At 40.2% G+C, this 27,242-nt stretch overlaps 2 protein-coding genes across 5 annotated transcripts in view; both read right to left on the bottom strand.

Moving 5' to 3' along the window:
* LOC138971938 (uncharacterized) overlaps positions 1-3,699 on the bottom strand; it is a 57,092-nt gene extending 53,393 nt beyond the window's left edge. The window contains exons 1-3 of the mRNA XM_070344784.1: positions 2,573-3,699; positions 1,222-1,412; positions 549-692 (exon numbers count right to left, since the gene is read on the bottom strand). Of these exons, the coding sequence (XP_070200885.1) occupies positions 549-692; positions 1,222-1,399 (322 nt within the window). The 5' untranslated portion in view covers positions 1,400-1,412; positions 2,573-3,699. The remainder of the gene's footprint in view (positions 1-548; positions 693-1,221; positions 1,413-2,572) is intronic.
* The window catches only part of LOC138970714 (uncharacterized), a 302,337-nt gene extending 275,410 nt beyond the window's left edge, over positions 1-26,927 (bottom strand). Inside the window, exons 1-4 of one of the 4 annotated variants that reach the window (XR_011457054.1) lie at positions 25,305-25,695; positions 24,095-24,462; positions 22,078-22,224; positions 14,291-17,595 (exon numbers count right to left, since the gene is read on the bottom strand). Coding sequence is in view for 2 of the 4 variants with exons in the window: in XM_070343201.1 (XP_070199302.1) it covers positions 22,178-22,224; positions 24,095-24,462; positions 25,305-25,438 (549 nt within the window). In the remaining 2 variants the exon portion in view is untranslated. Of the gene's footprint in view, positions 1-14,290; positions 17,596-17,659; positions 22,225-24,094; positions 24,463-25,304; positions 25,696-26,228 lie in introns of those variants that run through there. The other 3 variants (XR_011457053.1, XM_070343202.1, XM_070343201.1) reach the window with 3 other exon arrangements.
* Positions 26,928-27,242: the final 315 nt, after the last annotated feature.

Genomic DNA, 27,242 nt, shown 5'->3' with positions numbered 1-27,242 from the left:
GAGAGGTACAGAAAAGCGTGCTATCCTTCTTAGCGCAACTACTAACCCGCTCTTCTTGTCAATTTCACTGCCTTTGCCATGAGCGGTGGACTGACGATGCTACGAGTATACGGTCTTGCTGAAAAATTGCATTGCGTTCAGTTTCATTCTGTGAGTTCGACAGCTACTTGACTAAATGTTGTATTTTCGCCTTACGCGACTTGTTCTTTGATATTATCCCTTGGAAGTTATCAACTGTAAATCGGCGAGAAAGTAACATCAATAAGAAAACAGGTTGAATTTTCTTCGTTTCGAACAATTTATTTCACCAATGGAGCCACAAAACATAGACCACGCCACGTATGTGAGAGATCTGTTTCATAACTAATTAAACATAATCATGTATGAAATTGACATAATAAACTGACGTATACAGCAGTATCTCACATGGTAATAAAAACTCGTAGGTTAACTAGTCACGTTCATGTTATTCGAATACATAAGTAAATTACGCGCCTCTGTCCACAGAAGCAAACATGTACTCGTAATTCATGGTTTGCAAACCATACCTTGTGTATTCTGAGGCAAACTGCCAATTCTGGACTGTTGTGTTTCAGGAAGAGAATGTACCGTCGAGTGACTCGCGTGCGACTTGAATCCCGAATCTGTGCTTACAACCTCGCATTCTTCTTCTGCGTTCCCCCATTTGACACCTGCATCAGTAGAAATGGCATAACACAAGAAACAAGCATGTCAGATAATCAAATACTCTGTTCAATGTGGTTAATTGATTGGAATTTCCCCTCGTATTTGAAAGTTGCCAAGTGGTGCCTATTGTAAATTGTCATCGATTTTTAAATGGTTCCTTACGATTTTGACCAGTCGATTTGGAGGGCATACTCATTTGAGCGGTATAGTCTCGTGACCACTGTATATATAACAAAAGCTTTGATCCGAAAAGTATGTGTGCCAGTTGTAATGAAGTGACACGGGGATTGCTGCTTTAGTTAAGGTGTGAAATTGGTCGAAGTAGCCTAATTGTTTTGCATAGTTTAGAAGTTAGTAAACTGACATGAGAAGTCGACTGTTTTTGATTCAAAACTTGTCACTAATTTTTGCTTGAGAAATGTTCGCTTTTAATGGAGAAGAGTCTAGGTATCTACCACATTTAATTAAATATCAATAACAACTTGACTTGATTGCATGCGAACTGAACAATGTTCCTTGTATTTCAGAACATACCTGAACTTTGTGGAATCTCGCCTGAGCTGCTGCTGGTAGACCCGGAAAAATATGGACCAAGTTTCTGTGATCGGAAGCCCTTGTCTGTTTTGGTGACGTCATTGTCCGGAGTGGACTCTTCCTTAATGGATGCTTCGCGTGACGTCATTTTCTTTGCCTCTTGGTCGGTGTTCGCCATTTTTTACCAAAGCCTGCGAAACAATTCAGCAAGGAATACAGTCGCCCGCTCCCTTCCCCATTTTCTATGTTTTTGTCTTTCCTTTACTTTTTTCACTGTTTTGTCAGTCAATATTTCAGCGTTTCCGTCACTGGGTCTATCTTTATGCTTGTCTGTCTATCTGTCGGTCTTTATGGTTGCCTGCCTGTCTGTCTGTCTGTCTTTCTATCTGTATATTTCTCTGTCTGTCTCTGTCTGTCTGGGTTTTTCCCAATTATTCTTGCTTAGTCCACACAAAACAAAATCAAGTGCAATCACACACACACAGTAACACACACACACGTTATTCTTACATGTATGCCTTTATTTCCTTGTAGACCTATTTCACCGAAGACATCTGCTCTTTCAGTGTTTAGACTTCACACACTGAGTTCAACCTGGCTTCTTCTTCTTTTCGATCGCCGATCACACTTGGAGTCCAGATCTTGAGATATAATTAGTGGTCCTCTGCAGAGCAGCCACTGGCCCGTACAGCCTGGCGAATCAAGCTTTTTATCCCGACTCAGTCAAGGTAGAGAACTCCGTGGCGTGATTTAGTCATGTTCTGGTTTTGCGCGCTTGATGGTCTAGTCATTTCTGTTCAGGCAAAGTTTTGTGGACGCCATACTGCCATGTCAAGCATTTCGGAATTAGTTTCTTTCCTATGCTAAACCGACACCCATAAATAGGCCTACAAACACAATAAGTTGTTCATAACGCTAAAAACAATCGATGTGTATGAATGAAAGGGCGTTAAAACTGGACTGAGGATTGCCATGGCATTCCTGAAAGAATTGTGAACTTAAAAAATCAATCCTTAGGCTTAGCCTACAGTTTTCTAGAAGCAAGCTATATAATGTCAAACCGTTCTGTCTCTGGGCAATGCGCCGTCTCAAAGGTTGAGAGCTGCGGAAGGCAGAATAAGTTTCACACCAAAATCTCACACTTTTACGTTGTATTTTTTGGTTGGCTCAACGTAAATTTCACGTAAAGTTCGCAACGTTGTTAATGGCACGAAAAATTCACATGTTCGCAACGTCGTATAATTTACGTTGTGTGTTTGCTGGGCACACACACACAAAAGTAAACCTCATGTAGTCTACTTGCTGTACGCTGTTCAAATTTGTCAAACAAGGAATATTTTTCGGCGCTTACCTATGACCGTGAAGTCTGAAGTCGCCAACAAGGAAGCACTTAATATCAGGTGACAACTGCTGAGTAAGTGCGCCGGTGTCCGTACCCCTTCCTCGGACCGTACCCCTTCGGTTTTTGTTGTTTTTACTCGTCTGTAGACCTCCAGTCGGTTCGTGAAGTGTCTATTTTTAAACTAGAACTATCCGGCAGCGAATATTTGTAACCAATGACGTGTTCGCGCTCACGTTTACCGCCTTACCAGCCTACACGGCAAACCCACTTCTACTTTTGCTTTCTGCTTGTTGAAACTTTTAAGTTTTCCACTCGATCAATTCAGTTGATATGGTTGTTTGAAATGGTCGTACAGCTCAGTTTAGGTCTTTCAAGATGTATTTTTCACGCTTAACACGATTATGGGGGTTAAAAGTATGCTTTGAGTCAAGTTTCAAGGGTATTTGTCAAAACATAACGTAGCGTTCAGCAGAGTTGAAAGGGGTACGGTCCCGGGGCCTGAAAAAATCAGGGTCTTCCTCGGTCCGTACCCACTTTTAATTTACTCTTTTTTTTGGTTTTTGAAGCCAATGTCTGTTTTATGGCCTACTCATTACTTTTTGTTAATTTATTATGTTACAGATTTGAATATATACGGGTTACTTGGATGACTTGATTGTGATACTGTTATTGTTTGTTACTAGGATCTGGTCTGTTCTCTATTTCCTAACTTTTTTGTTGTTGTTGACATCACACACACACATAGACTAAACTAAATTAACTATCCCATGAATATATTCACCATAAAATTACAGACAAGCAATCATACATAATTATAGGTATGCAAACGATTTTCTACAACCCTTAACTTGGTCAAAAACAACGACAGACGGACCAGGGTAGTAGGGTACGGATCGAGGCTTACCCGGGTACGGCTTCGAGGAACAGCTAGTACGGATGAAGGAAAACCCGGTACGGTCCGAGGCTCAGATGAATGACGTTAGAAACGGACTTCTACATAATTAGGGGATTCCCCTCTAAACCAACCAATGGCAGCCAAGAAAGGCCGACAGCCCGCAGTAGCTGTAGCAATTTATAGAATGGCGATCGCAGCCACAGCTCCGAAGTTATGAGCTTTCAAGCCTGAAGGGTATGGAAAGCCGTTTGGCTCATAACTATTACAGCTGTAATTTAAAATAAATACACCTGTATTTAATGATAAATACAGCTGTATTTATTTCTTAAACGTATACAATAAGTATCATTATTAATTACAGGTGTATTTTTTTTATTAATTACAGGTGTATTTTTTATTAAATACAGGTGTATTTATTATAAATTACAGGTGTATTTATTTTTAAATACAGGTGTAATTATTATTAAATACAGGTGTATTTATTTTTAAATACAGGTGTATTTATTATTAAATACAGGTGCATTTATTATTAAATACACCTGTATTTATTATAAAATACAGGTGTAATTAATGATAAATACACCTGTATTTAAAAATAAATACACCTGTATTTAAAAATAAATACACCTGTATTTAATAATAAATACACCTGTATTTAAAAATAAATACACCTGTATTTAAAAATAATTACACCTGTATTTAAAAATAAATACACCTGTATTTAAAATTAAATACACCTGTATTTAATAATAAATACACCTGTATTAATCAGTTATTAGTCACGTGGTTAAGCGACTTAAAAACTTGGACTGGGAATCCACATGAAAAACACTAAGCTTATACGCGTCTTCATAGCCTCGCTTTGCCGCCTTTTGACAGACTGAACAGCTCAAGATGGCGGGGGTGGCAAATGTCCCTGATGTTTTGGAAGGTTTGCGAGTGCAGTTTTAATTAACGCTGTTGCCCAGGCTCGCACAGCAGGGTAAGTTAATTGTTTTATCAGACGAATTCGGTTCTTGTGACGATCTACACCGAGTCAGTGGGGCATCCACATCCAGAAGTTGAACTTGAAGGGAGGCCTGTACGCGTTTTTGACCAAAGATGCAAAATATTGGAATTCGGTGCGAGAGACTAGCTCGTGTTATCGGTAATCTTGAACTTTAGCGTGTTAAATTCATAGCTCTTAGTTCAGAGGCATTTAAGTCTCCAAATTTGTAGAACCTGTACTTGTAATCATAACAAGTCATTTTAGATCCCTTTGAAGTTACGGAATGAACTCCGATGATGAACTGTACGAATGCATTTGACCCATCAAAGAAGGAATTATCCGTGTGACCAGACAAGGGAGACAACTCTTTCGTGTAGATGATGTCCCATGGTTGACAACGTACACCATTTTCGGTGCATTTTCGTCACGCTAAAGTTCAAGATTACCTTGTTATCTGTGTGTGTGTGTGTGTGTGTGTGTGTAATCCGTTGTAAAGTGTATTATGATTATTTGGTGGCGGCGGCAGTGGTACGTATATAATCTCATATGGAAAGCCGTTTGGCTCATAACAAACCTTGATTGATATGGGTTAAAGCTGTGGTCTATTTATGACTTTCCGGGGCTACGAGGTTGAAAAATAGGGACAAAATCATGTACAGATTTCTGTACAGCAAACACTACCCGAAACCCCACCTATACGGCGTGTATGACCTTGAGAGCTTCAGTCAACGCTTGAATTTTGCAGTGGTAACATCTGATTTGCTCTCGCAGAGCTGAGCATATTTGTTGTCAAGAAGGATCGAGCAGAAAAAATAAACGACTTGGCAGGGATTCGAACTCAAGGCATCGGGGCCTCGAAATGTCGGGGCCGATGTCTTAACCGCTAGGCCACTACACCAGTATTGTCAAAGATAAAAAATTGATAATTTTATATCATTCTACGCTTGAATTATCATTTATGCATTGCAAAAACGTAAAAATTGACATTAAAATTTGCCTTTATTTGCAAACATGTTTTACAGAATCGCAGTACATGTTTACACCGTCATGCTACACGACATTCGCGCCATGCAAATAGCTGCGATATCTCTATTTACAACATGCAAGAAAATGACAAGAACAGTAATTGAATCTCTCCAAAGCCAGTTGAAACCAGACATCTAAGAAATAGTTATACATGTATTCACTTCTGAACAACCGGCACGGTTGGCCTAGTGGTAAGGCGTCCGCCCCGTGATCGGGAGGTCGTGGGTTCGAACCCCGGCCGGGTCATACCTAAGACTTTAAAATTGGCAATCTAGTGGTTGCTCCGCCTGGCGTCTGGCATTATGGGGTTAATGCTAGGACTGGTTGGTCCGGTGTCAGAATAATGTGACTGGGTGAGCCATGAAGCCTGTGCTGCGACTTCTGTCTTGTGTGTGACGCACGTTATATGTCAAAGCAGCTCCGCCCTGATATGGCCCTTCGTGGTCGGCTGGGCGTTAAGCAAACAAACAAACAAACAAACAAACTTCTGAACAATGGGCGGATAGAGATATAAATCATGCTGCTTCAAGAATAACATAACATGAATTCATATCAATGTTTTTCCTTCATTTTCTCAATTGGCGCAGTAGCCTAGTGGTTAGGACATGAGACACGAAGTCGAGAGTTCGAATCTTCGCCGGGGCTTTTATTTTTTCCCCTTGATCTCTCTTGAAGATAAAATATGATCAGTCTTGAGAGAGCAAACCGGCTGTTATCCCTGAAAAATTCAAGCGTTGACTGAAGCTCTCAAGGTCATACACGCCGTATAGGTGGGGTTTCAGGTAGCGTTTGCTGTACAGAATTCTGTACATGATTGTATCCCTATTTTTCAACCTCGTAGCCCAGGAAAGTCATAAATAGACCACAGCTTTAATCTCCAGAGCTGTGTACCAGGGAAAACCATGTTATAAAGTAGACTTTTTATTAAATTTAACTTGAGACATTTAAGCTGTACAAATTAATTTCATTCACAAATACTAGTTTCATAAATATCCTTGGCCTGCAGAGATAGAATAACAAATACTTGCACATTTTGTTTGTCTTAGTGTTCAGTAAAAGTACAAAGGTTTTAAAGTAAAGCACCTTATGTACGTGTGTATACGCTTTGTTGATAAACTCGGTGTATGATGTATGTTATGCTGTGTTTATGTGTATATAAAGGAAATAAAATGTTAAAAAAAAAAATAAAATAAAAAAATAAAAAAATTAAAAAAAAAAAATTAAAAAAAATTAAAAAAAAGTAAAGCACCTTCATAACATGGAAACCGGAAGTTGTGACATGAATTTGAATACTGCTAACACTACCAAGAAAATAATATATATATATTCTATGTTGTTTTGTTGCAAGTCTGCATCATTAACAACCTGGAGTATTACTGGAAAAAAAATTATTACTAAAGAAAATATGTATACTCTCGATACTCTCCATGCACATGATTTTTGTGCAGACGAGAATTTTTGCAATTCAATAAAAGGGCGACCACTTAGTAAAGTCTTGGTTCATTTATGTTCTTTTTATGGGTTAGTTGTTAGCAACAATGTAACCGACAAACTTCAAACTGAATTTTGGTGCTTTCCTCTAACATATATTATATATTTGAAAAACATCAATGTTTACCTGTGTCAAGTTTCTTTTTTGGGAGAGTATACATTCAAGTTGCCATTTAATACATGTTTTAAGGACTGAAAATACATGTCACAAAATGGGAAACGACCCAGGAGAATAACTTATATGTAAAGCAGCAAATGATAAACACATGGTTTTACCCCTGAAAGCTCCAAAGATTTGGGAAAATGAATCTCGTTTGCCTTCACATATCAAACTGAACGTCAAGCAGCTCAAAAAAAGTCTCAAGAAAAGTTACGCTTTCAAAATAGCATTTCATTCTGTGTCGCAAAGCATGCTTAACATTTCTACACTTCTACAAATGAACACAAGCATGCAATAATTCCCTCTCTTTTGAGTCCTGGTACTTGTATGCTTATTAAGAAAGCGGGATGATGTTTCCTTTATTTCAGAATTTCTTTTTTGTCTTGTTTCAGATGGAAAGTGCGGAGAAACCACCATCTCAGATTTCGTGTTTTTCATGTCTGGGAGCCGGTCCACAGTACCAGGAGGGTACCAGAGTCCTCTGACCGTGGTGTTTGTGGACACACCCGAAAAGCCACTCCCCAGAGTGTCAACTTGTGCCCTCAGAATGCAGGTGTCTGCCCGACACGTCAAGAACTGAGGCAGAAGCTGTCCCAGGCTGTTCTTGAAGGGGGTGGATTTTATTTATTGTAAAAACTTTCCTTCAATGGTGCGTTTAGTTTCTGCTTGGTAGCCGTAGCTGTTGGTGTTTCTATCTGTACACACCCTGGGGGGGGGGGGGGGGGGGTGTTAACGTTGAACTTTGAAATTATTAAGACAAGGTGTGTGTGGTTTTTTTCTCTCCGTAAAATAAGCTTTATTTTAGGTGCCTGTACCGTACATCATTTCTTACTTGCTATTAAATGCAAGAGAGAGACTTTCGAAGATTTGATGTTTGTGTTTCGCATTATTTTTGCTTGGTAGCCGTAGGTGTTGGTATTTCTTTCTGTACACACCCTGCGAAAAAATGTTTGTTCTGCAATTTTGAAGGGAATTCACAAATGTATTCAAACTGAATTATTTGAGGTCATGCTGCAAAGGAAAAAAAAAACATGACCCTGATTTAACCGGTTTCCTATACTCCTTTACATACCTTGTTTTTGTTTTGATTGTTTTCTTTGCTTTTTGCAGGGGGGGGGGGGGGGGGGGTGTTTAACGTTGAACTTTGAAATCTTAAAATTATTAAGACAAGGTGTGTGTGGGTTTTTTCTCTCAGTAAAATAAGCTTTATTTTGGGTGCCTGTACCGTACATCATTTCTTACTTGCTATTAAATGCAAGAGAGAGACTTTCGAAGATTTGATGTTTGTGTTTTGCATTATTTAAATTGCCGTTGTGTTTCAAGAGTGTGTTCTGTTCTTATTTGTTTTTTTGCACCACTGTTTGTCATTATGTTGCCTGCTTTTCGTGTTCCGTGTAACGCTGTCCATGGAAAACATGTAAAGCATTGTATTTCTCTCGACTATTGATCAAGTAAACTAAGCACTTCACATCATATCAGGTATCAGTTACCTAATGTACAGAATAAATGGTTCAACCCCCATACTACACGAATAACACGTTGCCAGCAAAATATCAAAAACACTCGGACTAGTGTTACAGTGTCCCATACAAAACTTGGCAATATACACCATAAACCGGATACAAACAAATCAATTGCACGCTAACAACTTTGTTATACTGTCTCATAATGGTATACAAATTAATAAACTCAAAAGCGTTTGTAACAGTTATGATAATGTGATATTCGTGCCCTGTGTAACGATAGTCTGTTTTTATGTTTTACCAAATTAACCAAAACTGGCGTTGTCTACTGCTTTTCCTTTTATAGTTTTACACTCCTCTGTAGTGAAGGTCACTGCTCACACAAGGGCGGGGATGTAGCTCAGTCCTGTTGGCCGCTGTCAGCGCGAGTTCGTCCCCACGTTCGGCGAGAGATTTATTATTGCTCACAGTCAACTTTGTGTGCAGACTCTCCTCGGTGTCCGAACACCCCCGTGTGTACACGCAAGCACAAGACCAAGTGCGCACGAAAAAGATCCTGTAATCCATGTCAGAGTTCGGTGGGTTATAGAAACACGAAAATACCCAGCATGCTTCCTCCGAACGCGGCGTATGGCTGCCTAAATGGCGGGGTAAAAGCGGTCATACACGTAAAAGCCGTGGGAGTTTCAGCCCATGAACGAACAAACGGCTCACACAATTTCAGCTTTCTTGTTTAGTTTATAAATTTCAGCCTCAATTCCTCGTCTCTGTAACCAGTATTAAATAGTGACTGTTTTGCTAACTGTTCAGCTGTCACCTGCCAAGTAGAACCGATGTATTCTTTATGATGTGATAAAATTAAATTATTCATTCCACTTTGTGATGGATGAACTTGCAACTGCCAAGTATTACCAGTCTTATGATGGGATAAAAATTAAGTATTCATTCCATTTTGTGATAGGTTAACTCTCAACTGCCAAGTAATACCAGTCTAATGATGTGATAAAAATATTCATTCCATTGTGTGATGGGTTAACTCTCACCTGCCAAGTATTACCAGTGTGTCTTGTGATGTGATAAACATAAAGTATGCATTCCATTTTGTGATGATTTTCCTTATTTAAAGTGGATTTTCTGCATGACACTTGTTTGATTAAAATTAATTGTATTTGTGGCAGACAACTTGAGTTATGTTTTGTGTTTTTGTAAAAACAACTTGTTTTTTTTAATATGACTGGAAATGAGACTAGCAGCCATGAATCCATAACTACATTTTGCTGTCCATCATAGACATCTCACACGCACATGTTCATTGCCTCACCATACAGGAATCAAAATCCATACAAACAATTTGTATTATCCAATATTCAAACTTGTCATACACATTTATTCATACACAAGAATTATGTGTCATACACATTCAAGCAATCAAGATCCAATAAATGTATATAATTGATGTTCTTAAAAAGACTACACACACACCTAAATATATAGGTGATCTTTGAAATGTGACATTTACATGCAAAATTCAGAATGCAAACAGAGCTTTGGCTTGCAAATGTAATAGTCATTAACCAGCACATAATATGAATAATTTTTGAAATTGTTGTGATACTGATTCAATTTTTCACATAAAATCAGAATTTCATTTATTTTAGTTTCCTGATACAAATGATTCGTCTAGCTTACCTTGAATAAACATACCAATACGTCAAAAAGTAGGACATCTGAGCTCAAAGATTAATAGTTTGGTTTGAAAAATCTCTAAATACACATAATTACAAAAACAAAACAAAATTCCGTGATAGAACATGTACTGATCTTGCAACTAAAGTAAAAAGGGGACTCGGGTGTGCTGTTAAATTTGTTGGCACATTTTAGTATCTAAAACTCACCTTTGATTTTAGGGGGTGCCTATTCTTTCTTTATTTTGTGTTTAACATTGTTTTCAACCACGAAGGTTATATCGCGACGGGGGAAGGGGGGAGATGGGATAGAGCCACTTGTCAATTGTTTCTTGTTCACAAAAGCACTTAATCAAAAATTTGCTCCAGGGGCTTGCAACGTAGTACAATATATTACCTTACTGGGAGAATGCAAGTTTCCAGTACAAAGGACATAACACTTACATACTGCTTGAGTAAAATCTTTACAAAAATTGACTATTCTATACAAGAAACACTTAACAAGGGTAAAAGGAGAAACAGAATCAGTTAGTCGCCTCTTACGACATGCTGGGGAGCATCGGGTAAATTCTTCCCCCAAACCCGCGGGGGGTACCTATGCGACTGACCACAATGTTTACTTTCATCAGGCACAAAGTTCTTCAGCAGAAGAATGATTAATATTCTAGCAACAAACATGCAATAAATTCATACATGATTATTGATGTTCAAAAAATGCTCTACACTACTTCACCAAACTAAATGGAGAACTGAAAATGTTTAAAACACTTTCTTTCTTTATTTGGTGTTTTCAACCACGAAGGTTATATCGCCACGTGGAAGGGGGGGCGGGGGGGGGGGGGGGGGGGGAAGATGGGATAGAGCCACTTGTAAATTGTTTCTTCACAAAAGCACTAATCAAAAAATTGCTCCAGGGGAAAACACTAACCATAAACAATAAACACCACTATGAGGTTTGATAGGTAACTTAAAGGGACCTTGACCTTCAATGAACGTTGCAAAAAGCTTATGTTCTGATGAATATGGGTGAATGAGGCACCATTGAATATAAAAAGAAAAATAACTGATTTGACTCTAGTTAAACTATGGCGCTCATGGCATCATACCAAAGTTTGAACGAGTATCCCTTTCACTGTTCTGTACAGCTGTGAAAACACAGTGAGACATAATAATAATGAACATAAATTAATCACCCCTTCTCGCCAGAGCTCACGGCAATACACAATAGCAAAACAAATCAGAGCATTCACACACCGACACACACAAAGTCGTTAAAGGTTTATTGGCTGCGGCAATAATAGCCGCAAGAATAATCCTTTAGTTCGTTCAAAGTACCCAAGCATGTCCTGTATACAAAAGTAAGGCGATTGAGATTTTATTTTGTTTTTTTTACACAAGCCAGAGAACACCAGTGCTTGTGAGAGCAAAACGTTTGCCCGTAGGGAAGTGAACCTTCCTTATCTTTCGCACCAGAGAGCTGTTCAAAAGGGGTATTGTGCAAGTTGGCTATTAAACCATTGTAATTCGGAAAATGTCTTTAACCTTCGCCGGCACTCGTGGGTCCGTGCGGACCCAGAAGGGTGTTTGATTGCAAATATCTTTTAAACGAGTTGGAATTTTTTAATGAGCTTTTAGAAATGCTACAGACACCTAACAAGCTATCATCTCCTAAAAACTCATTAAATTTCAGTGATAATTAATTAATTAATTAATGGTCAAATTTAGACTACACACGGAAGCATTTGTGGGGACGTGCGGACCCATACTTCTCAAAGAAGGAAAAGCGTGTATACCCTTCCGAGGCACTCGTGGGTCCGTGCGGACCCAGAAGGGTGTTTGATTGCAAATGAGACAGTGACAAAAGGTCAGGTGTCATGTCTACTGTCCCGAATGACACACGATTGCTGACATTTCACCATTGCCAAAAGAATAAACAAATAAGAAATAGGTAGAAAATGAATGTAAAAACTGACTTTGATTGTTGATCAGTATTTTCTATACCACTAACAAATAATCTACTTACACATAGCTGTTTGGCAAATGTATGTTGCATGGGACACACTGACATGAAAGTGGAAGATGTTTTTCCCTCTAGAGAAACTACATATCAAGTTACACTTTTTGTGCTCTTCCATTCCAGTTGGCAATCAATTGTTAACAACAATAACAATAACAATAACAATAACAGCACTTTATTGTCCATTAAAATATTACATAAAAATGGAAATTTTTCTTCGGCACACCCTGTCTGCCTGTAAACGATTATAACAACAATTGTATAGGACGACACACATAAAACATAAAACATAAAAGGGATACAATCAATATGATATTGCACTATGTAACTCTCATATGATATTGCACTATGTAACTCTCATGTTATTAGAAAAAATAGAACGAAAACAGATTAGATAGAATGAAAAATGTACTGGTGATGTCATTTGGGACATACTGACATGAAAACGTCACCTTTTGTCATTGTCTCAAATATCTCTTAAACGAGTTGGAATTTTTTAATGAGCTTTTAGAAATGCCTCAGACACCTACAAAGCTTTCATCTCCTAAAAGCTCATTAAATTTCAGGGATAATTAATTAATTAATTAATTAATTAATGGTCAAATTTAGACTACACACGGAAGCATTCGTGGGGACGTGCGGACCCATACTTCTCAAAGAAGGAAAAGCGTGTATACCCTTCCGAGGCACTCGTGGGTCCATGCGGACCCATACTTCTCAAAGAAGGACAATTGTGCAAACCCTTCCGTGGCACTCGTGGGGCCATGCAGACCCATAATATTTTACCAAATACCCTGTGCAGTCTAAATTTGACCATTAATTAATTAATTAATTATCACTGAAATTTAATGAGCTTTTAGGAGATGATAGCTTTTTAGGTGTCTGAGGCATTTCTAAAAGCTCATTAAAAAATTCCAACTCGTTTAAGAGATATTTGCATCAAACACCCTTCTGTGTCCGCACGGACCCACGAGTGCCACGGAAGGATATGCATATTTTTCTTTCTTTGAGAAGCATGGGTCTGCACGGCCCCACGAGTGCCACGGAAGGATATGCACATTTTTCCTTCTTTGAGAAGCATGGGTCTGCACGGCCCCACGAATGCGTCCGTGTGTAGTCGATAACGAGTGCCGGCGAAGGTTAATGGCTGAATAACAATGAGTTCCTTTATACGTTGGATTGGGCAAGCCATATATATATATATATATATATATATATATATAAATATATCTAGCATCAATAAACCTAAAAATACACTAAGGTCTTTTTCAAAAACAATAGTCTGTTTTAAAAACTTTCAGCAATTTTCAACCTTATAAATCTATACCAGGGGCGGATCAGTTCATTTTATGGGGGGGGTTTCCAAAAGTATATTGTGAAGATATGGGTGTGAAGGCGCGAAGCGCCGAGCCGACGGCGCGAAGCGCCTAGCTTGCTAGGGGGGTCCGGGGGCATGCCCCCCCGGAAAATTTTGAAAAAAAGGATGCAAAATGGTGCAAGCTGGTGCATTCTGAGGATGATCATTACCAGTTCCAGGCAGCAGATTTTGTCACTGATTAATACCCACAAAATTGAAACTCAACCCAAAAAAACACACAAAAATATTTTTATTTTTTGGCTGGGGGGGGGTTTCCGGAAACCCCAGAAACCCCCCCCTCGTCCGCCCCTGTATACTATAGATACATGAAAAGAAATTTGGTCAGACAATGAGACATGGGATTCAGAAAAAGTGATAATTAAGGAAAAAAAAAGTGGGGGTCTGGGGGCCGCAGAAGGCCCCCAGTAGGGTCCAGGGGCAACGCCCCTGGTCGGGGTCTGGGGGCAAAGCCCCCAGAAGTTGAAGGTTTTTAGTATTTTAGACACACAAAAATGGCCCTGAAATGCATATTTCAGCTTAATCATAGCCCCCCTCCCTTTCTCTTCCTTCCCATGTTTCTCAAATTAATTTTACGCTAAGACTCAAAATAAGGAGGAGGAGGAGAAAGAGAGAGAGAGAGAGAGAGAGAGAGAGAGAGAGAGAGGCGGGGATGGGGGGGGGGGGGGTGGTGGCGTGTGACGGTGTGGTTTCAATGTTCTTACCTCGTCGGTGCCAAACGACCCCAGTGACTGATTACACGACTGGGTTTTCAGGATAGTCAGGTGCTTGTTGCTTTTCAAGTGGCTTTTGAGGGCAGTCTTTCCATTGGAACCGTAGTTGATAACATTAACATCGTTGCACAAAGTGCACTAAGTTTTTCCCGGCAAGTTGATTTTAGCAAAAGCATCGCCAACTTTCAGTTTCACGTCTTGTGTCTTCTGGCCTTTCTCGTATTTCCAGCTCAATGATACAACTTCATCGAGCCAGTCGAATCTCCAGAGATTTTTCTTGTACTTCTGCTGGTCAATTTCCCGGGATAGAACGGTTTCGTCTCGCTTTAGCTTCCTCATCATTTTGGCAAGTGGCTCGAAGCGATGTAAAAATGGCGCCGAATCATTCTCATACGGTATGCTTTAGCTTATACTGAATCCCCGATAGCTACGTTGAAACGGTGACTGTAGGAGACAAAGATATGACGGCTTACTAGCGCCAAAACTAAAAATTAGTAATTAACCCGTGAAAGTTACTAATTTTCACGAGAAAATTACAATTCTGACGTGAAAATTAGCAATTTTCACATGTTAATTACTAATTTTCTAGTGTTAATGTCTAATTTTCAGTTTTGGCTCGCTTCCTGACGGCTTACTAGTGCCAAAACTAAAAATTAGTAATTTTCACGCGTTAATTACTAATTTTCTTGTACCTCGTGACTGTGGGGGCTCAATGCGCATGCGCGACTGTTTCACCTGCCAGAGCAAAACATCCTTCGATTCGAAACTTTTCTGGTCCATAGTTCTTTAAATTAACACTAAGAGCTGAGCGCATGTGTAGATAACCGTGACATACAACTGTCTGTCCGAAAACTTGTTGAATAACGAATTCTATCGAAAGATATTTGTGAAAGTGTGCGAGTCTCGATGAAGAGATCCGTCTGCTAGTCGTCGGACCTTTTGCACATGTCCGACCGGCCGCCATTTTTCCTCTCTCGGTTCGAACATTTTCGGATTGATTGTCCTTCCCTAATACACTTTTAAGCAAATGTATGAGTGTGGTAGTGGAAACAAATATGAAGTACAGCTGTCTGCCTGACAACTTGTCGATTAAGGAATTATATTGAAAGATATCTGTGAAAGTGTGAGACCACAGCCGATCAAAAGTCCGTCTGCTACGAACAGCTTCGATTCGAAAGTTTTTGGGGTCGATTATTCTTTTCTAAGATACCCAAAACAACTTTTAGGATAGCGCTATTGTAGAAAACAGTGACATGCATCTTCCCGTCGAATAACTTGCTCGATAAGGCCTTCTGTTAAAAGATATTTTAGAAATAGTTTGAGAGTGATGTTTGCCGGACGTTGAAGCCTCTCAGTGCGGACTCTTAAAATCCGACTACTGTGACCGAAAACGAGGCAAAAATGAAAATTAGTAATTAACACTGTTAATTACTAATTTTCACGTGAAAACGATAACCCTAGGTTTTGGCACAAGTAAGCCGTCATACAAAGACACAGAGCGCGTTCCCATACGGATCGACCAGCAACAGTCTGACCGTTTTAGGAACCAACCGTTCAAGAATAGTATGGAATGGAGCGTCGCGATCAGCGGACCGGCCGAAAAACTTGGGTCTTTACCTACATATACCCCAACATTTTCTCAGCGGATTTGCACGAATCTCAAGAATGGTCCCTGGAGCCTAAAAATTTACGGAATTCCGTAATTTTACGGAAGAATCCCATGTCTGTTTGGTGCAATTAAACAGGTAACCTAATGGCAAATCATTGTGTAAAACTTTCTTTACAACTTTCTTTCACAAAGTGTACATATTTGTTTTGTTTTTTTAACAATATTGTTTTCGTGGTGCAGTACCTGTGTTTAAAAATAATAAAATACACAGCGGACATAATTTCGCTTTATTTGAATGACTTTCCACTTTACAAAGATTGGTTTAGAATTAGAGCGCAGATTTAAACCAATTTGAAAAAAACAGTTGCTTATACCTTCTACCATGCTTGGTACTTTGAACAAACTTTATGATTGTTTTTGAGGCTTTCATTGTTGCCGCCCAATGCTGCTCAGTGCAAATTAACTTTTTTGAAGGCGAAGTGTCTGCACCCAGACACATCCTTACTCTGAGGTCTCAAAGCAAACCCGCAAATTGAGGCACACCTCCCAACGCCATGCAAGATATTGCAGATTTATTGCACGATTACGTGGCTGGAGCGGATAGGGCAAGTAGCCTAATAAGTTTACAATTTAAAACGAATGCTTCTTTCATTGACAAAAGCAGTAATCATGTGTCAAAACACTGGATCGGCTTTGGAATGCGCTTGTAAATAAAAGTAGACAATGAATTTTTCTTGTGATTCCACTGACCAATCTGCTTGTAGTCTGGACAATCAAGCGTACAAAATATGGCAAAATCGTATGGGTTCACAGGTCTGCTATACACTTCAGGTTTGGGGTGTCCACAAGCTAACTTTTTTTTTACTCGAGCATGTTGGCAACGAACTGGAGAACAACATCTGACCATGTTGATCGGTGGGTGGCCCACTCCGAGGGTCAATGCGCTCCGTTAGTTGCACGAGCTGTTCCTCAGAGAGGGGGCAAGCCGTGGCAGGCACATCCTAACGACTGTCTGGCAAAGGATGGTCCTCGATTATCGATTGAAGGCTTCTCCCTTTCCAGAAGTCCTGTACTGCTGTGGATGTGCTGGCTCGTCTCTCCAGCATCCCCCTGAAGAAGAGCTGCAGGGGAGTTCTGTTGCGCTCTGTCCTCAGGGGTTGGTGGTTCTTCTGTTCCACAATCCACTGTAGGGACCGGTTCAGCCTGGGCAGAAAAACATAGTGGAGGGCCCACAAGTGAATGGGATTGTCCATGTTCAGTATCCCCAGACCACCTTCTGCCTGTGGTGTTCCCATTGCAGTAAACAGGTCATGGTAAGGGTTCACCACATCTTTCCAGACGTCGAGCCAGAGACGCTCGATCCTTTGGTTATGGTCACTGCGGCCTTGCATCGCACTGCCTCTCCCTTCTCCCCGGTGTTCATTCATGAGGGCGACGACATCCAGATTCTCGCCACCATGGTCCATGCGGACTCTTGACGGGAGTCCAAAGCGTTGGGTTCCACCCAAAAACAGATCCCGAACGGTCTCTGACCTGTTGTTTCGGTGGCATGGAGGAAGGTAGTGGCCCGGCTAAAGCCATCGATTGCCCCATGAATCACCATTTTCCACCTGCAATATAACAAACAGAGATCCGTTTCCATATGTGATTTCACCACACAAATTCTGATTAAAGAGTTATTGGGAAATAAGTACAGGTAACATGCTCAGTAAATATTAAAAAGTAATGGTCAAAGTGCTTTTTCATGACCGAGAATCAAGACCATTATTTTTAATATATATCATTGAGAAAAGGTGTGTAACCCATTTAATCCACCTTTCTTCAATTTTGCAAAGAAATAAATCAAGAAAAGCAATTGCTTTATATGACTTTTCTTCGTCATGTCCATAAGCCTTAAGGGTCTTGTAGGTCTTAAAAGGAGGATTCCACTAACTGCTGGGACTCTAAAATTTGATAAAAATAAGCAAAATTTTGGTAATGTCTGCTGGTTAATAACACATACAATTCAGTGAAATTTAATAAAAATAACTGAGAAAACCGCAATGTAAAGCTTTTACAAACTTGACCCCACTGTGACCCCAAAATGTGACAGGGATCAACCAAACTAGGGTCACGTAGGTAGATGATCAAATCCTTCAAGTGTTCAAAGTTTCAAAGCTCAAGCTTCAAAAACACCTGAGATAACATCAATGTTAAGATATTTTGATTCGAACATGACCCCCTGTGACCCCAAAACTTGACGAAGGTCAATCTTCTTCTTCTTCAGCGTTCGACGATGGCTGTGTCTAGATTCTTTGGCCCGTGATGTTGACGAAGTGGGCTGTGACGAAGGTCAATCAACCTTATGTCGTCTTCTTCTTCTTATGCGTTCGTGGGCTGAAACTCCCACGTGCACTCGTGGTTTGCACGAGTGGAATTTTACGTGTATGACCGTTTTTACCCCACCATTTAGGCAGCCATACGCCGCTTTCGGAGGAAGCATGCTGGGTATTTTCTTGTTTCTATAACCCACCGAACTCTGACATGGATTACAGGATCTTTTTCGTGCGCACTTGGTCTTGTGCTTGTGTGTACACACGGGGGTGTTCGGACACCGAGGAGAGTCTGCACACAAAGTTGACTCCGAGAAATAAATCTCCCGCCGAACGTGGGGACGAACTCACGCTGACAGCAGGCAACTGGATACAAATCTAGCGCGCTACCGACTGAGCTACATCCCCGCCCACAATCTTATGTCAAGTTGGTAGATTATCAAAACCTAGAAGTGTGCGTACTATTAACCCTTACACCGGTGCAATTCTGTAACACATGTTACATAGCCACTGGTGAATTAACAGAGAGAAACATAACAAAAAACAGTCATATAGGTTTTCGCATCAATGGGAGGTAATCGGAACCGACCAAACAGACTGAGCCAATAGCGCGACATATGTCGTGACAACCAGGTGACAGTATACGTAAAGTGTCGCGACAACCAGCCTAAGGGTTAAAGCTCTAGCTAAAAACACATCTGAGATAACATCAACGTTAAGTTTTTATTAAACGAACATGACCCCGCTGTGACCCCAAAATTTGATGAGGGTCAACGAAACTGGGGTCACTTCGTGAAATCATCAAACCCTAAAAGTGTGCAAAGTTTCAGAGGTCTAGCTGTATAAACTTCTGAGATAACAGCTCAACGTTACATTTTTTGTCCTTGGACAGACAGACAGCCTGCCCACAGCACACATAATTATTTTGATCAAGTATTATTCACTCAGCCAGTCTACCTGCACAAGCATGTGATTAATCCATGGTTGAAGAGTTCTGTGAAAATTGCGCAATTCTGCAAACTCTTTATAGCAGTTAATTTAATTTCGAATAAAATAAAGTACATAGTTGTTCTGCTAAGACGATAAGGCAAATATTTTTGCGTTCTTTTCATGTTTAAGTATCTCGGGAAAAAAAGTTCTATTTATGAAGTGAAATATAATTGACCTACAGATTACTGTCTTTTTATTTGTACAAATGCAAAATGGGAACAACTCTATTTTCTACACAAAATATGAGAGTTACTTGCCTTGAGACCTTGTGTCTGGTACAACGTAGATTTTGATTTAGAAAACAACCAAACTTATGGATCTTATATTGGATTCTGTGTGTTGAAACCTGAAATGAATAGTGTAAATGCAGTATGTATGAGCTCTTTCCTCTTTCGAATATTTGAGCATTCAGAACTTTTCAGTCACCAAGCAGTGACCACACAGTGTGGTTTCTCAACCTATGAGCTATCGAGGATTCAGACTGGTTGCTGGGTGGTTATTTGTTAGGACTAGGTAGCTTGGTATTCACCGAAAAGTATTCCCCCCTCTGCTTATTTCTCTGTTAACTTGAAGGGGTGTTTATTGTTAAAAAAAACACAAAGCAACCAAATTTAAATAACCACCCAGTAGAAATGGTAAGGTATAACCAGAATATGTTTTGTATTCCGTGGGGAAATCATCAATGGACCAGTCTTTCATTACATATCCAGAAAATGACAAAATAAAAAGAAAAGAAAAGAAAATACTTGCACACGACTCACCTTCGTTACCCACCTACCCCTTAGAAGACGCCCTTCCTTTTACGATCCCAAACAAGACATTTTCAAGACCCTGTTTCATAGCTGCCAACCCCTGTGAAGCCCAAAGAGTAGCATTTTGGAACTTTCACCCAATGTCAGAGTTGCAATTGGTGTTTATAAGCATAGCACTCGCATAATCTTAAATTTGAATCGCAAGCCCGCATTTAAAATGCCATCAAAAACGTTTGTAAGATTCTGAGAGCTCTACGACATTACAACCGTCTAAACATAGTTCAATGTCACACGCTTTCCTTCTTTGCCACTACTAAAGCAAACGTATGCAAGATTGTATGTTACACGCTTTAGGAGCATGGCAAGAACGGATTCAAACTCAAAATCGTCACTCCAAAAAAACATAAAATGCACACACGACTTTTATTTCTCCTGCTGTTATCGTTTCTTCTCTTTACAGATTCTTCAACGCTCAGAATACTGAAAACGGCACCCCAGACGACAGTACTGTTTCCATACGCGAATTTAAGTTCCCTTGGAAAGTGGTTCGCTCAGGAGGCCTGTTTGTCTGACACTATAAGGACAGAGTTCTGAACATAGATGACAAAGATTCCGGAATGAACAAACATTTTGCGGATGCAGACACAGAAAGACGTCATGAAGAATGAGATGCTTCAAAAGATACAGACTGTGACGATGACTGTGACGTCATTCCCATATAACGAGACGTCATTCACAGTTGTTCGGCCACTTCCGTCAAAAAGTAGATTTAGACAATCAACGTAATCTCGTGTGGAAGAAAACGTCTGTCACACAACCAAGTCGGAATAGCAGGTATTATTACCTATACACGCAAAGTCTGTCGAATTCTTCGGCAAAAATCGTTGAAAATGATTTGCCCGCATCGGCGTGGAACTTGCACCATAATCTTCACCACCCTTACGTTTCCCCGTTTTTATCCTGTCTCCCTCCAGTTTCCACTTCTAACACCGTCACTGTGCACAGCTTACAACTTAACAAGTGCATTGCATATGAGACTGTGCCAAAAGGTGACGTTTTCATGTCAGTATGTCCCAAATGACATCACCAGTACATTTTTCATTCTATCTAATCTGTTTTCGTTCTATTTTTTCTAATAACATGCGTTAACAATTGATTGCCAACTGGAATGGAAGAGCACAAAAAGTGTAACTTGATATGTAGTTTCTCTAGAGGGAAAAACATCTTCCACTTTCATGTCAGTGTGTCCCATGCAACATACATTTGCCAAACAGCTATGTGCAAGTAGATTATTTGTTAGTGGTATAGAAAATACTGATCAACAATTAAAGTCAGTTTTCACATTCATTTTCTACCTATTTCTTATTTGTTTATTCTGTTGGCAATGGTGAAATGTCAGCAATCGTGTGTCATTCGGGACAGTAGACATGACACCTGACCTTTTGGCACAGTCTCATATTCTAATCAAATTCACAATTGGCGCATAGAGTCACCGGAAATGCGAATGCTTGCAATAAAATTCACGATTTGCTAAGCAAGTCACGTGGACAATATCGAGTCATAACGGAGTGGTTCCCAGCCATCGGTACTCGACTAGTTATGCAATGTTCATTGTTGATTGTCAAGCAATAAGTGAACATTTTGCACGCTTGTCATTTTTTTTTTTTTTAGCGTAGCAGCTCAGGGCTTAGAGTAGCAGCGTAGCAATTCCTGCAAAATCGGAGCATGCTGCGCCAAAATCGTAGCAATTGGCAGGTATGCTGTTCTCTAAGATATTCTGCTCATAACCTCTGTAAGTTTACCCCCATTATAAGACCTTATTATCTCAGGGTTATGTAGGTCTTAAAAGAAAGATTCCAGCGTCATAAAATAATGTTTAAGAGAATTCCTTATGCCACCTGTATCAATCCACTCAAATTCCATGTTCAAACTGGCACAACCCCTAACATCCTCCCCACCACCGGACACACTCAACATTCACCAAATTTTTAAAAAGGATTTTTTTGTGCCCAGTGTATGTATTTGTAGCTGTACTCACGATATCAACTTGTGGTATCCGTCTAGATGCCAGAGAGCGTTTGGTCCTGATACTTGGTACAGACGACGTCTCGTGGGCCTCAACGCCAAAGCTCTGACAGCTACTCCACCAGGATCAACCCGCTGGATGGCTCCCCGTACTCTGTGCCTTTGTGGAGCGTGTAAGAATACAACTTATTACACTAACGTGACATACCACTCATGTCATAACAATACCATTCACTCTACATTGCATGTGTAAAGAGGTCTTGTCTGACAAGGACCTGATTTTTCACTGCCTCCAATACCGAAACAAGCGTCCTTCTTTGAACACTCGGAAGAATTTTAAGAACGTAAACACCACACCAGTGACATTTCCTTGCTTTGACATTAAAGATTACACGAGGCATTCGGAGAGATCCAGGTTCAATTTTTAAGCTTCTTCAATCTGGGCGCTTCGACAAAGGGACATTTACAGCAATGAACATGCAACAGTATGTACAGGGTCCCCACTGGTTTTTAGAAACAAAATTCCATGACTTTTCCATGAGCCTCAATAACATTTTCCATGACTAGATCCACAGGTCGCCATTTCCGAACACGCAAACTTTTTACATCTTGTCACTGCCAGTTTTGACACTGGCTTGCTTTGCACTGAATTTGAGTCAGTTTCTACGCAGTGTCTCTTTGACAAGCAAGTCAAGCATTTGCTACGCAGTCAGATTATCGGTAATGTTTGCTGGTCCTGTCATTTCACTAAACTGGACCAGCCACTGTTTGTATCCATCTGCACTTTCGTAAATTCCGTTTCATAACCGTCACTAACACTGTGACTTGACGAACTGTCATTTTTTTCACCGCGATACACAGTTCATTGCGAAGATCTTCCTTGGTAATTCGTTCCAATTCCGCATACTTTTTGTTGTCAAGAAACAACTCGAAAGAAAGCTGGCGTGCTAAAGGTTAATTTTTTTTCTTTCTTATTTATGTTAAATTCCATGACTTGAATTGAAATTCCATGACTTGAATTGAAATTCCATGACTTTCCAGGCCTGGAAAATTAAAAATCAAATTCCATGACTTTCCATGACCTGTACGAACCCTGTATGTAGGATAAACAGAATACTACATGGCTTCCTGTTTGATACCAGTTTTACACTAGTGTTTTGAAATATTGTTCGCAGTTTAATATTTAAAAGCACAACTTGTGTAAAACTGGTATTTCATAGGAAACCATATAGTATTCTCTATGTGGACAACAATGTCACAGGCTTACCCACTAAAGTTCTTTAGGAGCTTCTGACATATTTGCCTTAAAAACAACATGCAAAATAACTTGTGGAATCCAAAAGCACCATGCCGCATTAGTGGCCCAATTAGAGCTGCAGACTATTACGCTTTCGATGTAGCATGCTACTTGTAAAACAGAAAATGCTACTTCGTTATACAGACACTCTACAATGTTCATTTGTTCCTGCTGCTGTTTTCTTGTCTGAACACAGTTATTGCAACATTTGTGTCTTGACATATAAACATGTAGGTGCAGTGGATTATAAGATGATGCAATACTTAAAAGATAAACACCATTTGCTACACTATAAATTCAAGATTGCTACACATGAAGCTTCATAGGGGCTGACAGCTCTGCATCATACACCAGCACATAAATCTTACTGACTGAGTTGATGTGTATTTACACATTGCACACCTCCCACATTGAAGTAAACAATTGAATATCTTCAGTTAATCGAAGTACACTTAAAGATGAAGTTCTCTCCATAGGAATACTGTGCATCACCCTTGCATGTAAGTGAACTCAAAGTACTATGTGAACAGAACAGAACCAATTCTGGTCTGTTTGCAACCGCATGAACGCAGGAAAGAGATCATTGTCAGATTGAATTACAATTAACATTGACACGCTTCCATTTGAAACTTTTCAGTTGTCATTGTGGATTGACGCCCCGGGCCCCAGATCCTGCGTTTAACTTTATCCTCGACGAACAAAACAACAGGCACCAATTGGGTGGCTGCCTCACCTGTGATTGTGTTGACCAGGTTGGCAACCGAGCCAGACAGGGTAGAATTGCTGGTACCGGTTGTCATCGATCCCGATGTTGAGGCGATGGCCTCACGATCACCCGAAACAGCTTCTTGCAGACGTTGGTTGTCTTTCTGGAGCGAGACAATGGCCACTTGGCAGGTCTCTTGCCGCTCCCCCAGCCTGCGTAGTTCTGCCAATACCGCGGCCAAAGCAGTGGCGCTTTCTTCCCCTCCTGCTGTGGCTGACTCAAACCCACCGGGTTGTCGCTGCGAGGCTGTCTGGTTGCTGGCCCTCGGCCGACCTGCAGCGGCTCGGGTCACTTCGGCTACCCGCCTTGACGCTGCCCTCCTGGGAGGCATATTCCTGTGCATAAAAAACAGGATATGTGAACACAGCCTTATTTGTCAGATTACTGAGAATTACACATAAGCCTTGAACTTGTCTGCTGCTCCTTGCAGGAGTTAACAACTCCTTCACTGTTCAGCCTGTAAAAGGTGTTTAATATCCCATACTTCTGAAGTTGTCACCAGATTTTGGGAGTCTGAAATACAAACCAAAGAAATTGATTAAAATCTGGCCCAAAGTACTTCAAACCAATTGTGTTTTCTGTGTCAAACTCAAATCCTGGCACCCAGTACCCCCACCAAACGAGTTTGGAATCTCTGAGGCTCAATACATTTATGACAAACAGAACACCAACAGGAAATTACATCATGGTTCTCTGAACTGTCACACACCAACATAATACCTGGCTAACAAATCCACATACTAATGTTGGAATCTCTGAGGCCCTATAGCTTAATTTGACAAAAAGAACAACAGCGAACCATGTTTTCTGATTCTCTGAAAAATCAGCCCCACCATGAAATATTACCTAGCCCACGGTACATGTACTTTAACCAAAATAGTGTTTGTAATCTGTGAGGCACCAGCCAACACAAGTGACAACAGTACCTCCACATGAAATATTACCTAGCCCACAGTACCACAATCAAAATAAATTTGGAATCTCCTAGGCAAAATAACAGGTGATTGACAAAACAGTACTTCCACAGGAACCAATATTTCCTGATTCACTGAAATGACAAACACCCGAGGTAATTGACATACAGTACCCCCACAGGAACAAATATTCTGATTCTCTGAATTGACAAACGCTCACATGAAAAGGCATCGTAACACCAACATGTTCATCAGAATCTCACCTGAAAATTATTTCCAAGTACTCTGGAAAAACACTGATCCATACTATCCACCAACACAGAAACATACTGTTGAAACATGTCACGATATCTTGATTTGACAGAACACTCAACAATCGTGTTGATCGCAGAACCATTCCACCTTGAACTGGTTTTTAGACAAGGGACATCATCCACAACGAGCCTGTCATAAACTCGAGTTACTTCCCATCTACCGATCTGGTTGACCCCATTTAGAGCCGTCGATTTATAATGCCACCCACCCGCATCAAACAAGAAAGAAAATGTAAACAATTTGAAGATTCCCTGTTCCTATACCCGTGCTTTGTAAGCTGATCAGTCAAAACGCACAATGCAACCTGACCCGGCTACAACATTATTTAATCACACAAAAACCGACTGTGTTTAACGCCTGACGAAGGGACTTGTACAACCTGGCCTGTCCTGACGTTGCTTGATCTTCTTGATCTTGATATGTTACGCCAACAGGTCCCAAGCTTGGGAATATACGTTTGCTAGATGCACACCATCACCCAGGAAATGACGCTGCAAATTCAGGTAACGTAAACTGTTTTCCAGCGGAAAACATAAAATCATGGTCCCAAAATACAACTCTAGGGGAGTCCACAGTGCCCTGCCGAAGCAACGCATTGACCTCCATAGCTGCGGCGTTGTATGATGGATCGAAACACACACACAGACAGACAGACAGACAGACAGACACATACACCACGACCCTCGTCTCGATTCCCCCCTCTACGTTAAAATATTTAGTCAAAACTTGACTAAATATAAAAACGGTATTACTTAACTTTAAAATCAGAATCTGTGACTGTGAAACATTGGTCCATTTCTCAGTTGTTTTTCAACAGTTTAAAATTCCTTTTTGAAGCTTTACTATTCTAATATTCAGCACAAAAGAGTTACCTGAAGTACTGTCCCCTGTCCTTTCAGACGAGCTTGTATCATTAAGGACCCAGTAAGCTTGTTGGAAGCAGTAATTGGTTCCACCAACGCATCCAACTCTTGATCAGATATCCTGGAATACACCATGCGTTGTACTTACAAGTAGCATTCCATTTTCCCTGAAAATTGCCAAACACTTTTATTACTTGCGTTGTATCGATAAACGAAGCACAAGTAAGAAACAATAATAAAAGCAAAGAAAATAGCAACACGATATGCAAACATCTAACAAAGCCGAGCAAGCAGAATGACAGGTTTAATGAAAAACAAAGAGGTACCGATTCGGAAACAAGATCGCGATTCTTTCCTTCGCTGCACGACGCAAATCTTCTGTGACCTTTGACCAAACGTAGCTTCCACATTCGATCACCGTGCTCAGCTTAATATTTACAACAGAAAGCCGAGGGGGTGGAATACCGAGATGAACCTACAGAAATGTGCATCCTCAAACCTGACATATTCATCCCAACATTTAATGAACTCCAAAACACAGAAAGTTGCTTTTACACGCCATCTTTGATTGCCACTGCCAGTGGTTATCAAACCGGGACCCGGTACCCGTGTTTCAAAGATCACGCATTGTTTCTTCCATTAAGTCACAAATGAACAAGCAAACAAAACGTTGCTTACCTTCTTAAAACTTCTTCTGGCTCATTACCAGACTGCAACAAATAATTGACGCAATGGCGGTCTGATCCAGTGGCGTCACCGGAAGTAGTATCTCCACGAGATTGTCGCTTTGCATGTCGTACATTTTCCGATTCAAGTTCTAATTTATTTCACCTGCATTTATTAAATGCAGCTGCATTTAAAAATAAATACAGCTGTATTTAAAAATAATTACACCTGTATCTAAAAGTAATTACAGGTGTATTTATTTTTAAATACAGCTGTATTTACTATTAAATACAGGTGTAATTATTTTTAAATACAGCTGTATTTATTTTTAAATGCAGCTGTATTTAAAAATAATTA

The sequence above is a fragment of the Littorina saxatilis genome, linkage group LG7, assembly GCF_037325665.1.
Source record: "Littorina saxatilis isolate snail1 linkage group LG7, US_GU_Lsax_2.0, whole genome shotgun sequence".
In the NCBI taxonomy this organism is placed as follows: domain Eukaryota; kingdom Metazoa; phylum Mollusca; class Gastropoda; order Littorinimorpha; family Littorinidae; genus Littorina; species Littorina saxatilis.
This window is presented reverse-complemented; position numbering and strand designations above follow the sequence as displayed.